At 58.1% G+C, this 12,451-nt stretch overlaps 1 protein-coding gene across 1 annotated transcript in view; it reads right to left on the reverse strand.

Moving 5' to 3' along the window:
* LOC119107246 (Down syndrome cell adhesion molecule-like protein Dscam2) overlaps nt 1-12,451 on the reverse strand; it is a 170,112-nt gene that overhangs the window by 48,430 nt on the left and 109,231 nt on the right. The window contains exons 13-14 of the mRNA XM_037230662.1: nt 10,252-10,400; nt 4,774-4,884 (exon numbers count right to left, since the gene is read on the reverse strand). Coding sequence (XP_037086557.1) covers nt 4,774-4,884; nt 10,252-10,400 — 260 coding nt within the window. The remainder of the gene's footprint in view (nt 1-4,773; nt 4,885-10,251; nt 10,401-12,451) is intronic.

The raw sequence follows: 12,451 nt of genomic DNA on the forward strand, positions 1-12,451 counted from the left end.
ATGTGTCTCTCTTGCAGTGGGAGCTGAGCGCGCGTTGGCGTTAAATTGTAGCCGGCAAGAGAACAGCCCTTCGCGAAGAAATGGCCCCCGCACCGAGAAGGCCGCCTGAAGGAGGCTCTTGCCCTTTGAAAATAAAGCCCCTCGACACAGCCACAAGATTTAACTGTCGGTACTCTTGTTGTCTCCACAAGCAGTAGCTAGCCCGCTAGTGTTGTACGACAGCGGACCGCACTGCGCAGCCCATAGCCATGGCGCATCCCTTCCACATCGCGGATGCACGCACTACTCAGGGAGCTCTGCCTGTCAACAGGGAGCTGGAGGCCAAACATAATCCCATCCTTGGAAAAGATGGCTGACATGCCGTTAGACTACCAGTGCCTTCTTTCAGAATGATGACTGAGCTGGGAGCACGATCTCCATTACCGGCTACAGAGCAGCCGCCTGTAGGCGGGTCCAGTGTGAGCAGATGAATGTCTGAGATGATGTCTCCGCCCTGGAACTGTCAGCAGGCCGCTCTGGACGGGCCCCGTTCCGGCGCCGTGTGCCTGGCAGACGGACGTCGTCGGCAGGCCTCGCAGACTCACGCAGCGAGGCCGAAAACGGAGACGTGATGCATAACAATCCTCCCGAGGAACGCTGAGGCCGGCGTTAATGCAGTCAGGCCCATGCTGAGCGGCAAGCCTTCCCGGAAGACGGCGATCGGCGGATTTCGGTCGTCAGGAGCAGCGCGACGCATCATGGCGCAGTCAAACTGGTGTATGTGCCCATTCTGGACATGCGGACGGCCTGCGTGCGATGTGGACTGTTCGCTGCCCCCGAAGCGAGACGAGGTATTGTGTCCACTACGCCACCCGGCATTTTGTTGGGATTATTTACTTGGCACGTTCCATGCGCTTTGAATTATTTTTTGAAATGCTCGAAGCCCATGCATGAGACTTCATGTCTCACGCCAAGTAGCAGCGCAGCGAACTCCGTACACTGCAAGTGCCGAGCAGGACATGGCCTGCCCTATCCCTTCACGCGACTCCAGTGAGCCCGAGAATCTTTACCAGACCGTCACATATACGGCGTCTGTTCGATAAGTATAAGACACAACGGTCAACACTGACTTCCGCTTGGTCGATCTCAGAGTCAGAGTACTGTCACTTCGTAGCCCCAGCTGAGATATTGGACTGGCTCCATTCAATGCCTTAACGGGGCTGCCGCCATCATGATGCTGCAGTGTACCACATCTGATAGCTGGCCACAGGCGCATGGCTATTTCATAACCAAGGGCGCGCAATTGGTGAAGACCATGTGAAACCGAGTTGCACGGTGCATAAACTGCAGTTGAGTGGTACGGAGGTAGTTGCCTGATAGGCGGCTCAGTACGCCATGGTTACCCAGTGAATGATGAACACTGATGTGCACTGCGTCGCTTTCCACATAGATATGCGCTTTTTGCTATTACTGCGCGGCCCCCAGTGCTCTATCGAGTGATACCCGTCGCTACTGCTGGGTGTTCTTTGTCTATGCTCACATGATTTTCGCACGCTTTTTGCTCTATGGTGCAAAGTACGCCCAGCACGACTGTCGTCAGCATGATCCTCTTTCCATAACGCCAGGTGCGCGACGGAGGCCAACAAGGACACGCATCGCAGCTCCTCTCCAGCACTTCGGCTGGAGTTCAGCCGTCGCTTCAACCATCAAAACATTCCACCGAGCGCCAACTACTCCGGCATCCGTACATTGCCGTCGTCGGCTCCCGTGGCATGCATGACAACTATGCTCACCGTCTTGCCGTCTCTGGCGCGGGATGAGCGCGCCGGTCGCGGATTCATAGTGTATCTAAATGCAAATTGAGAGTGCTGCGGTGTCGGCAGAACCAGGCGCAGTCGGCGCGAGCAAGCCCTGTTTGGTCCTCCTTCTGGCCTCGTGGGGTCAAAGCGCGGGTGAGGTGTTCCATCATCCCGGGCCGCATCACAAGATGTGTGCGCCCGCAGAGGTTGCCATTGATAAAATCCACCTCGTTGCGTCATTTCACGTTGAGAAGCTCACGCCTGCCAGCGCTGCGGAACCAGCTTCATCGAGCTCAGATATCTAACAGGTAGGCCACCATGGCTGGGGTGTAGTTTCTTGCCCAGCCTTTCTGGTGGGAGGCGGGCTCCAGCCCGCAGCTTGAAGGATAAATCCGTTTGTTAGTGAATTTTGGGGATATGTTTCATCCATTTTACGATTAAGTCGCCCCGCCCACCCCCACTCATACTGCAAAACTGCACCCTTGCATCATGGGAACATTTCCAGGGCTGATTCAATGGAACACAGGTTATTTCGGTGCGCCCGCAGAGCGCGCTGTCTAGTAAGGCCTTCGATGACGCCGCTGTGCACTGTTAGTCGTCGTCTACCTGACTGCAGGGTGTTTCGCTGATCTGAGAGCGTGCGGGACTGCCGAGTTTCACGATGAGCGTCGTTTCGCCCCTGCCAGCCATCGGGACCGCTGTCTAGTTCAGCAGGAGGAGCTATCTCCATCAACCAGTGGGGAAGCACCGCCGCCAGCCGGGCATAGCAGCTTCAACATTCCGCGCCACATCCGCCGCTGCAGGCTACCGCGACGCCATCAGTCGACAGAGCCGCCCGCACCTGTCTGCAGGACACCCTGTCCCGCTGCTGACCTGTCGCCTCCCGGCTGGTGAGCGGCTCCCGGCCGGCTGCGGGCCGACCGGGGCGCCACCCTCCCGCCGCCCGCCAGCGTCCTCCCGGCCAGCGAAATGAAACATTCCACAGCCGTCAGACGGCCGTCACGCCGTCATGGACCAGCCCGGACGCGCCACGTGACCGCGCGCCACGTTTGTCGCCTGACGGCCGCTGACAGCTCCGGGCCTGATGGAAAACGGCCAATGTTCGGCTCCGCTGCTGCTACAGTCTGCATGCTTTTGAAAGGATTGCACCAAATGAAATCGACACTAAAAGCCACTGAGCTAGCCTGAAGTGTGTCACTGGAATCCACTGAGCTGTTGGTGCTTTACGACGGGGATTTACAGCTACTGCGGCGACACTGTTTGCCGAGCCGCCACCTCGCTTTAATCCCCTATCCATTAGCGTGCCCACGACCCGTGCTACCCCAGCAAGGATTTGAGCAGACACTTACGGCCCGTTCTGACGCCCCCGCTGGTGGCAGCCACCCTGCGCCGCCCGCTCCGCGCCGGCGGCGGCGCGCGCGCTGCTCCCACGGGATAGCTGCCGGTCGGGCCCGCCGGACGACCAGCTCTCGCTAATTAGCGGCGGCTCGCCGAGCGTGGCCTAATTTAATAGTGCGTGCCCTCAGATCCCGCTAACAGCCCCGGTGGAGTGCCGGCAGCCATCAGGTGGGTAGGGGTAGTCGGTCGGCTCGGTCGAGGCGCCGCCGGCCCGACCCTGCGTCTGGGGTCGCTCCGCAGGGCGCCGCGTCTCATGAGGCTGGGAACGGGTGGGGGTGGGGCGATTGAGCGCGGCCGCAGCGACCACGCCCACGTTTGGAGCAAAGGTGGCCGACAGGACCTCTCACCACTCTCCCGCCGGCGAACACGCAGGGTACTTGGGGCCGGTTTTACGGGCTTGGTTTGCCCGCCAACAACACTGCGGATCCCGCAGTCGATATCGCTGCGCTCACGAGAGGCCACAGCCCCGCTCCTAGTCGAGGTCGGGACTGAGTGGTCACGACAGACGTCAAGACAAACCTCTCACAGACGTCTCGGCCACTCCCTCGTCACCCCCGGTCGCGGCTGAACCCACGACGACCGCTCAGCTTAAGTTGGATAGCAGAGACGTCTCTATTTCGCTTTAAAACCAATTACGTCCTCCACTGTTCAGCGTTTCACGCTGTTATGCTCGCCCAGCGGCGGTGTTTTGTCGCCCCGCCTCGTTTCCGCTCGTCCTCCGCGCAATAAACTAACTCGATTGCCTATGGAGCCCCCAAGCCAGCAGCTTGGAAGTCGGGTTCTGGCCCACCTTAGAGCGGTCTCACAGCACCCTCTCACCTCACGCCGGCCGGAGAACCCGCCGCCTCAGTCCGGCCCCGTACCATACACTTCGGGACGCGCCGACCTGACCGTACAGTTGCGGCGTCTGTCCAAGACCCGACAGCCCCGGCGTCTGTCCAAGACCCGACAGCCCCGGCGTCTGTCCGAGACCCGACAGCCCCGGCGTCTGTCCAAGACCCGACAGCCCCGGCGTCTGTCCGAGACCCGACAGCCCCGGCGTCTGTCCAAGACCCGACAGCCCCGGCGTCTGTCCGAGACCCGACAGCCCCGGCGTCTGTCCAAGACCCGACAGCCCCGGCGTCTGCCCGAGACCCGGCAGCCCCGGCGTCTGTCCATGACAGTACAGCCCCGGTGTCTGCCCGAGACCCGACAGCCCCGGTGTCTGCCCGAGACCCGACAGCCCGGCGTCTGCCCAAGACCCGACAGCCCCGGCGTCTGTCCAAGACAGTACAGCCCCGGTGTCTGTCCAAGACCGTACAGCCCCGGTGTCTACCCAAGACCCGACAGCCCTGGCGTCTGCCCGAGACCCGACAGCCCCGGCGTCTGTCCAAGACCGTACAGCCCCGGTGTCTGCCCAAGACCCGACAGCCCCGGCGTCTGCCCAAGACCCGACAGCCCCGGCGTCTACCCATGACCGACAGCCCCGGTGTCTGCCCAAGCCCCGAGAAGGCTGCACATTTCTTCAGCGCCGGCAGCGGCTGGAAGCTGCCTGACATCTGACGCAGCACCGCAGTGGCGCCACCACGGAGCCGGCTAAATAATTGATGGCGCTCACCGTGCGACCACGTGATGTTCGATATGGGGTAACCTCCGGCGGGACAGCGCAGCGTGAGCTTGGTGCCGGCGGCAGCTGATACGGAGCCCATTGGACGCACCACGGGCGGGCCTGAAAGGAAACAGCGCCGCATACGTTAGTGAGGTTGTTCAGGCTTCAGCAAAACCGCCGGAAGTTGCGTTCGAAAACATCATTGCGAACGATGTCCCAGAAAGCAGTAGAGCAACACGTGTTGTGCCATCATTTCGGTGAGATGAATGTGACTTTGCCTATCAGACGTACTGTTTATGCAATAACAGACGTGTTGATTGCATCAGGCGACAGTCCTGCAGCACTGTAGTAACACGACGTTTCGCGCATCTCGCACACCTGCGAGAGAACTTTTACGATACCGACATGCGCTCCACGCGGATGTGATGACTATCCCATCTGCTCGCATTGCCGTGAATGCAACCTCACAAGAAGGATAGAAGCAATTGGTATCTAACACATTTCGCAACGAGCAAACACATCTCGCGAAAACACAGCCGCACAATACACATAAAGTAGCCCTTGCGCGCCTTTCCAGCCGCCTGACCTTGCCACACGATAACAGCACGTTTCGCAGCCGGAGTGCTTGAGCGCACCACCAGTGTTAAGAGCGCCGCTGCGCACGTCCCGGAGCGTGGCAGTTCGCATCGCACCGACTGTGCCGGCGGCGGTCATTTCCGGAGGCCATCTTTGCCGGGCGTTTATAGCCGCCGCTTCGGATGGCGCCCACTTGGAGCAAGGGAGCGGACGGCGGCGACTGGCGCTGTTACTGGGGCGACCAAGCGCCGGCCTGTGTTTACCGAGCGATCGGGCACCGCGATGGGAGGAGGGCGGCCCCGGACGGAGAGCGCAGACATACCGAACAGAGCAGAGCCATGCTGGTCAGGGCAGAGGCAAGCTGGTCAGGGCAGAGGCAAGCTGGTCAGGGCAGAGGCAAGCTGGTCAGGGCAGAGGCAAGCTGGCCAGGGCAGTGGCAAGCTGGTCAGGGCAGAGGCAAGCTGGTCAGGATAGAGGCACGCTGGTCAGGGCAGAGGCAAGCTGCTCAGAGCAGAGGCAAGCTGGTCAGGGCAGAGGCAAGCTGCTCAGAACAGAGGCAAGCTGGTCAGGGCAGAGGCAAGCTGGTCAGAGCAGAGACAAGCTGGATAAAGCACGGACGCGCTGGGCCGAGCAGAGGTGACACGAAAGAACAAGACTATATTGATCAATTGGAATAATGAAGAGCCTGCGCACACTCAGTGAAGACCACGAATTCGTGACAGAAGACGTGTCAGGCAAGGCAAGTCCCATATCGTGCCAACGGAGGCACATGACACTTATTTTGGTATTCAAAAGTAAGTGATTTTTTAGAGACAGAAACCACCGCAGTTGATGCGCCCTGAAAATCCGCTTACTGCGAGAAACAGGACGTTATGCAATATCCTCCTTATCAAAATGGCTTCCTTTTTAGCCAGCACCTGCGTTTCATTTCATAATTAAAGTTGAATTTAAACTAGGGTACGCAGTCGAATATCACCCGACGACGGCCGGGGAGTTAACTGACCGAAACGGTACTTCAAGAACAGACCACACGCGGACGACAGTCCGAATACTCATCGGAAAACATGTAGGGATGGACCTAGATCCCTATCTGGATGTGTACTAAGAATTGCACTTATTGCACCGTCCAAGACTGAATCGGTTCAAGTTCTGTACAACTAAGAAAGCCGTCAGAAGCCGTCTCAGCCGTCCGGAACCAAAGCTCCCCGCCCAAACGCGGTGGCGGCGGATGTCCAAAGTGCACCCGCTCTGCCAGGAGGCGCAATTGGTCCCAATGTTTATTGCAGCGGGTACTCGTCTCTGATTGGGCAGCCGTCGTGAACGCGAGCAGGCTCGCTCCGCGCGCGCGGCGAGGGTGAAGTTTGCCATCGAGCTGAGTGCGCTGACGGCACGTGAGATGGGTCGACTTCGCACGGCGGCGGCAACTCGCGGCGGAATGCCGGGCTAGACATGGTTTAGTCGGGTCCAGAAGTGTTGCTTTCATCACACGGATGCCAAGTGGATTGCCGAAATGGAACGCGGTGCCCGTGACAAAGGAAGGCGTAGGCCATATGAGAACATCGTTTGACTCCGCGACTGCACCGGGATGTGATGTTTGTTGAACACATATTACAATCATTATATGAACACATATATCAATGCGTTCAGCACCCGCCAAGTAGCTTTTTGTTTGCTCAGATACCCACATAAGCGCCCACTTCTTACTTCGTGGTTGTTACGTCGTGGTACAAACAAAACATCAAGCATCAGGCTGCCCACCAATCCCATTCATATTCGAGGACTCACGTGAACAACTACTTTCTTTTGAACAGCGCGCTCCCAAACATTTTTGAACTGTGTGACGTATCCAGCTTACAGCGTCACGCTTTAGGAGCGAGTGCGTTGTTGAAAGGCAACGTCATGCCTCATGACGAAGGGCGTCGGGGTTTACAGCAGACGGGGAGCCCATTGTTCCACCGCCTATGCATTCGCTCGCCGAAATCTTATTTATTCCCATCGGCCGCCGAAGTCAGCCACACTGCAGCCAACCGCTGTTGAGCCTGCGCTATATTTTCCAAATAAGGCTCGATGCGAGCAGCGTGTGGCGTTGATGTCCTACGGGCGTGCAGCCGTCGGGTATCGGGCTTTAGCGGTTAAATGTGCTGTGCACTCGCTGCTGCCTGCTGTATTTAAATGGCTGTAATTAACATGTCTGGATTTATGCTAAACTAATGTCATCGATGACAGATCCCGAGAGAGCTACTGCAAGCGTGCGTATTTAAGCGATGAAGTCAGGAGTCGGCAGCAGGCGCTGACGAGGATGTACAGGCAGGGGAACTTAAAGGAATTTGTGCCCGCATTCCAAGTAAAAATATCCAGGAAAGGCACATAATTCTTGGGAAAACAGTCCAAAAATCTTCCAAAAGACCGCTACTTGGGACTCCTTTCATCCACCAGCTAACGGCAGGACACCGCACTTTGTCATCCACCAATCAGGTAAATCCGACATAAGTCCGTGTGACGTCATATTCTGCCGCATCTGGCAGCGTCACGAGCGGCCTGACGGCGCCGGATGAGGGTCGCTGCGTGGCCCGCGGCGGCGCTGAGGGCAGCGTGGGAGCCCGCCGTCCGGCCGGCGCCAGCGCGCATCACTCAGCGGCGCGGATCATGGCGCGCAGCTATCGCCGCGCCCGCCGACGGCAGTTAGTGGCGCAGTATGTCACCTGGCCCCGCCACCGCCTGAGAATCGGCCGTCTGGATGCGCAGGATCCACCCAGGGGTGCTGGAGGGCGGCGAAGGTCGACCGAGAGCCATCGGGGGGCAGGGTGGGGCGTCTGGAGGGTAGGGGAGCAACGATGTCAGCTGGAGGGCAAGAGAGGACGCCAGACGGTATGAGATGGATGGCAGATGGGATGAAAGACGGGTTAACTATAAGGAGGGGAGCGGCAAAGGTTTGACGGACTGCATGCCGACAGACTTCGGCATAGCGGCACCGTTTTGACCTTTGTTCATCTATTGCAGCGTCTTGACCGACCAACTCACCTTGCGCGAGCGCGCAGCCACACACGTGCAGGTCGGAGCGCCGCCGCGCGCACGCTGTGACCCCAACCACGGCGTGCGCGGCGTGCGCGGCTGGCCGGTGGCCGTGCCGCACGCGGCGACACTGTCAGTCATGACTCATGCAAAATGGACCGCCGAGCGACCGTTTCGGCCGGGGATTCGGCCGACAAACGACACGAGCGTCGCGCTCAGCCGTCGTTGGCGCCAGCGGTCGGCCGGCACGCGGCAGGCGCGGCCGCCGGCCGGGTCTGTTCGGCGCCGGCTGGCTGGGCAGGCGGCGCTCACGTCCGCGCCAGAGATTGGCTCGTGGCCGTGATGGAATGCGTGTTGTGTGTGGTGAAACGTGAACTAATATGTGCTCTTGAGACGATAGCAAATGATATGATTGGAAGGAGGAAACGGCTGTGATTCATGACAGGTTATCTGTGTGAGCTAAGATTACCTCTAAAGCATGTTAAATCTAGCGACGTGGACCACGCTTGCAGTCTAGGATGGTTTCAGGGGCCTGGTACCGAACCCCAATTTCTACGCTGACGATGGTTCGCGGAAATCAGCCCTTTGTCAAAAGATAACCAGACTGTAACACAGCACACCACATTAGAAAATGTTAACGTAATGCTCTCCGTTGATGAATGATCAGAGCCGCACGTTGTGCGCAAAACCTAGCTCATTGGATTCCGGAGATGTTCAGCAAGTTTTGCTCTTCTCAAAAGGATTCACAACTTCCTTAGTCTGCGGTATATACGTAGGTGCTTTGTACAATTCCCGTCACAGGGCGACCTGATTCCCAAAGTTGCGCGAAGTCCTGAACTACCGTCCAGATGGAAAACTTCATTTGGCAGCATATTTTCCGCAGCTGTTGGTGGAATGCATAGCAATGAGTGGGCGCCTGGGCGCCTGTCAGCCGTCTTCCAGACGGGCCTCTTCTGCTGCTGGCACCGCCACCATCCGACTGGCGAGGTGCTGGTACCGTCACCATCTGACTGGCGAGGTGCTGGTACCGCCACCATCTGGCTGGCGAGGTGCTGGTACCATCACCATCCGACTGGCAAGGTGCTGGTACCATCACCATCCGACTGGCGAGGTGCTGGTACCGTCACCATCCGACTGGTGAGGTGCTGGTACCGTCACCATCCGACTGGTGAAGTGCTGGTACCGTCACCATCCGACTGGTGAGGTGCTGGCATCGTCACCATCCGACTGGCGAAGTCCTATCTCCGGCAGCAAGCCGATGTCAGGTCTGTATTTCACACCCGCATCGGCTGGTGCCAGAGGAACACAAACAGCAGATATTCGGAGGGGCTACCAGCAAAGCGCTTTCCAGGCAGGGTGCAGTGTCACACGTCTGTGTTGACTGCATGCTGGTGCCTTGCCACGACATGAACATGTTGATATCACAATGTTTGGTTTGTTCGGTGTCACATGCTATTTGTTTTGTTCAGGAATAAGTTTTGAGTCTGCCTCATCTTGTGCTCCGTAGCAGCTATCTAGTCTTCTGGTGATCTCCAACCAACGCCAGAACATAAAGTCATATAGATCAGTAGATCAATCATAAAGTACCAGACCTGACTTTGTTATCTCTTGCTGTGCAGCATGATCCCCTACAACTCACATGAAAGTACACAAATACGACCGGCCCGCCAGGAGATCCTCGAAAGATCCATTTAACGAACACATCTCTGAGTGTGCCAGATGGACAAAACCGAGGCGTGTCGACTAGGAGGGGGGGGGGGGGGGGGGCACAGGAGGGCATAGCCCGCCGGTCCGGTGCAGGACACGCCACCTATCCGCCGGCCCGACGGAGGCTCGTATCCTGCCCTGACCTGTCCCGCTCCGCCGGCAGCGCCCGGCCGCCGCGCCCGCCGCACTCACCGTACACGTTAAGCCGGGCGGCGTGGCGCGCCGTGCCGGCCACGTTGCTGGCCACGCACTCGTACAGGCCGCCCTCGGCCGGTGTCACCCGGCTGATGTTCAGGTGGCTGATGACGTCAGCACGCAGCGCGATCTGACCCGGCACGTACCTGCCAGCGGCCGGGGGCGGCGTGGGGTCAGACGGGCTGGAGGGGGGGGGGGGAGGCTGGAGGGAGGGGGGAGGGTGTGAAGGCACGGCCCGCTGTTGCGAAGCATGGCGCCCAGACGTGGCTCGCCGGCCGCGAGAGGCGCGTCCCCAGGCGGCCACCAGGCAACTCTGTACATGGCATCACTGGGTACAGCGTGGGGTTCGGGATCAGCAACAGACTGCGCGGCAAACAGCTGGACAAAGGCGACTGCTGCAGAAGTCGCTACTTGTGCTCATGAGGACAGCCTGGCACGTCCTCAGGGGGAGCGACGGAGAGTTAACTCCAGGGTCAGTGGTCACCAGTGAAAGGAGGAACACCCATACAGCAGCGCTGGCTGTCCCAGCGGCACGCGACATTACAACGTAAAAATATCGTTCTACCTAAACGTTCAATGCTTACCCGTTGCCTTCAGAAATATTGGTTTTGACCGACTCATCGTTCGGGATAGGGTCCGCCCACCATTATTCAATTTTTTTTCAACCTCGCCTCTTCCACAAAACGTCAGCCTTCAGTCACCGCTAATATTGACATTGTCGCGCGTTCCCAAAGCCAGCGAGGACATTTCCGCATTTAGTAGTGGATGGCCCCGGACGGCGGGTGCCCTGCAACGACCTCAAAGAACAGCTCTACAAATACAACTGAACCACTCTCCGGTTTACCGGTGTACCACCCGCCATTAAGCGTCAGCCAAGTGGTCCCATATTCGACACCATTCAGGAGCTGGAAATGGCTCAGCACTGGCTCCACACGACTTAGGTCGCCAGCTGTGTCGATAAAAAACGTATTTCGTGATAGCGGACTCGTCGCCGGACTCCGCGGACAGACATCGCTCGAGCGGACGGAAGGCGGGCACGATGCACCGGCTGCCTCGCCGCCGGCTGAGACAGCCCGCTGCTGACAAACGTCTTGTCACTTGGCGTGCACTGCAGGTTGTGAACCGACACCATTTACACTAAGTATTCGAAATTACGTTTGAAGGCATGCTCTAAGAGGGCCGCTAAAAGCCATTTCTTGAACATCGGTCAAGCTAGGACGAGCAACACATAACAGCCTTCAGCAATCGTCGCGTCCATGTCTCCGCGATCGCAGAAGAACACCTTGTCCCCTACAGCTGGAATTTCTCCAGCTGACTTTTTTACATTTTGTGTGTGCAACAGCTAACGAGCTAGCCTCTTGTGCGTGGCAAGCTTTTGAGGAAAAGTGCAGTCAGATGAACGTGTAAGACGCGGACACATACGGCTAAAAGGAGGCTATGAGGGACTAAAAGGCCAAGTCTACAAGGCTCACATACGGGGATAGTGGAACGAGCGCTCGATATTCTATTCAGATTTTGTACAACCCTTTTCATTGGACGATTTTCTGACACCAGGGCCCACACTACAGGAGTGTTTGAGGCATGAGTCATGCCCTATCGCTAGATCGTGAAATTTCGGAGCGAAGGATTAAAGTGCCGTGATGCTTGGTACGGTCCGTCCTGCTCTCTGACGTCACCCAACCTTTGGCCCTCTGACGTCACCTGGCCTGTGGTACACTCGCTGCCACCGGGCGCAGGCCATTCCAGTCAGGGGCGAACAGCGAGCGTTCAAGGCGGCTCGATGTCACCCCACCACAGGTGACTGAATTCGAATTTCGTTAGTTGGTAAATGCAGCCGACTGAGGTACAGCAGACCGATAAATCAAAGAAATGCAAAACTACCAAACCAGATAAGCCAAAAAAGAGCATTAAAACCACGAAGGATCACTCAATCCCGAATGGCCAATGCAGCTAGCAAAACGACTTCCAGGCGCTCTAAGTTTTCGACCCGTCTGCCGAACTTCCACCTGCTGTTTCGGTCGATCAGTCGGCCTGTGCCTAGGATCAGGGTGTTCGGTCGAGCGGCTGGACCCGTACCGGAGTGTTCAGCCGAGCGGCTGGACCCGTACCGGAGTTTTCAGCCGAGCGGCTGGACCCGTACCGGAGTGTTCGGTCGAGCGGCTGGACCCGTACCCGGAGTGATCAGCCGAGCGGCTGG

This window comes from Pollicipes pollicipes, unplaced genomic scaffold (genome assembly GCF_011947565.3).
Source record: "Pollicipes pollicipes isolate AB1234 unplaced genomic scaffold, Ppol_2.1 Scaffold_6686;HRSCAF=7923_pilon_pilon_pilon, whole genome shotgun sequence".
In the NCBI taxonomy this organism is placed as follows: Eukaryota; Metazoa; Arthropoda; class Thecostraca; order Pollicipedomorpha; family Pollicipedidae; genus Pollicipes; species Pollicipes pollicipes.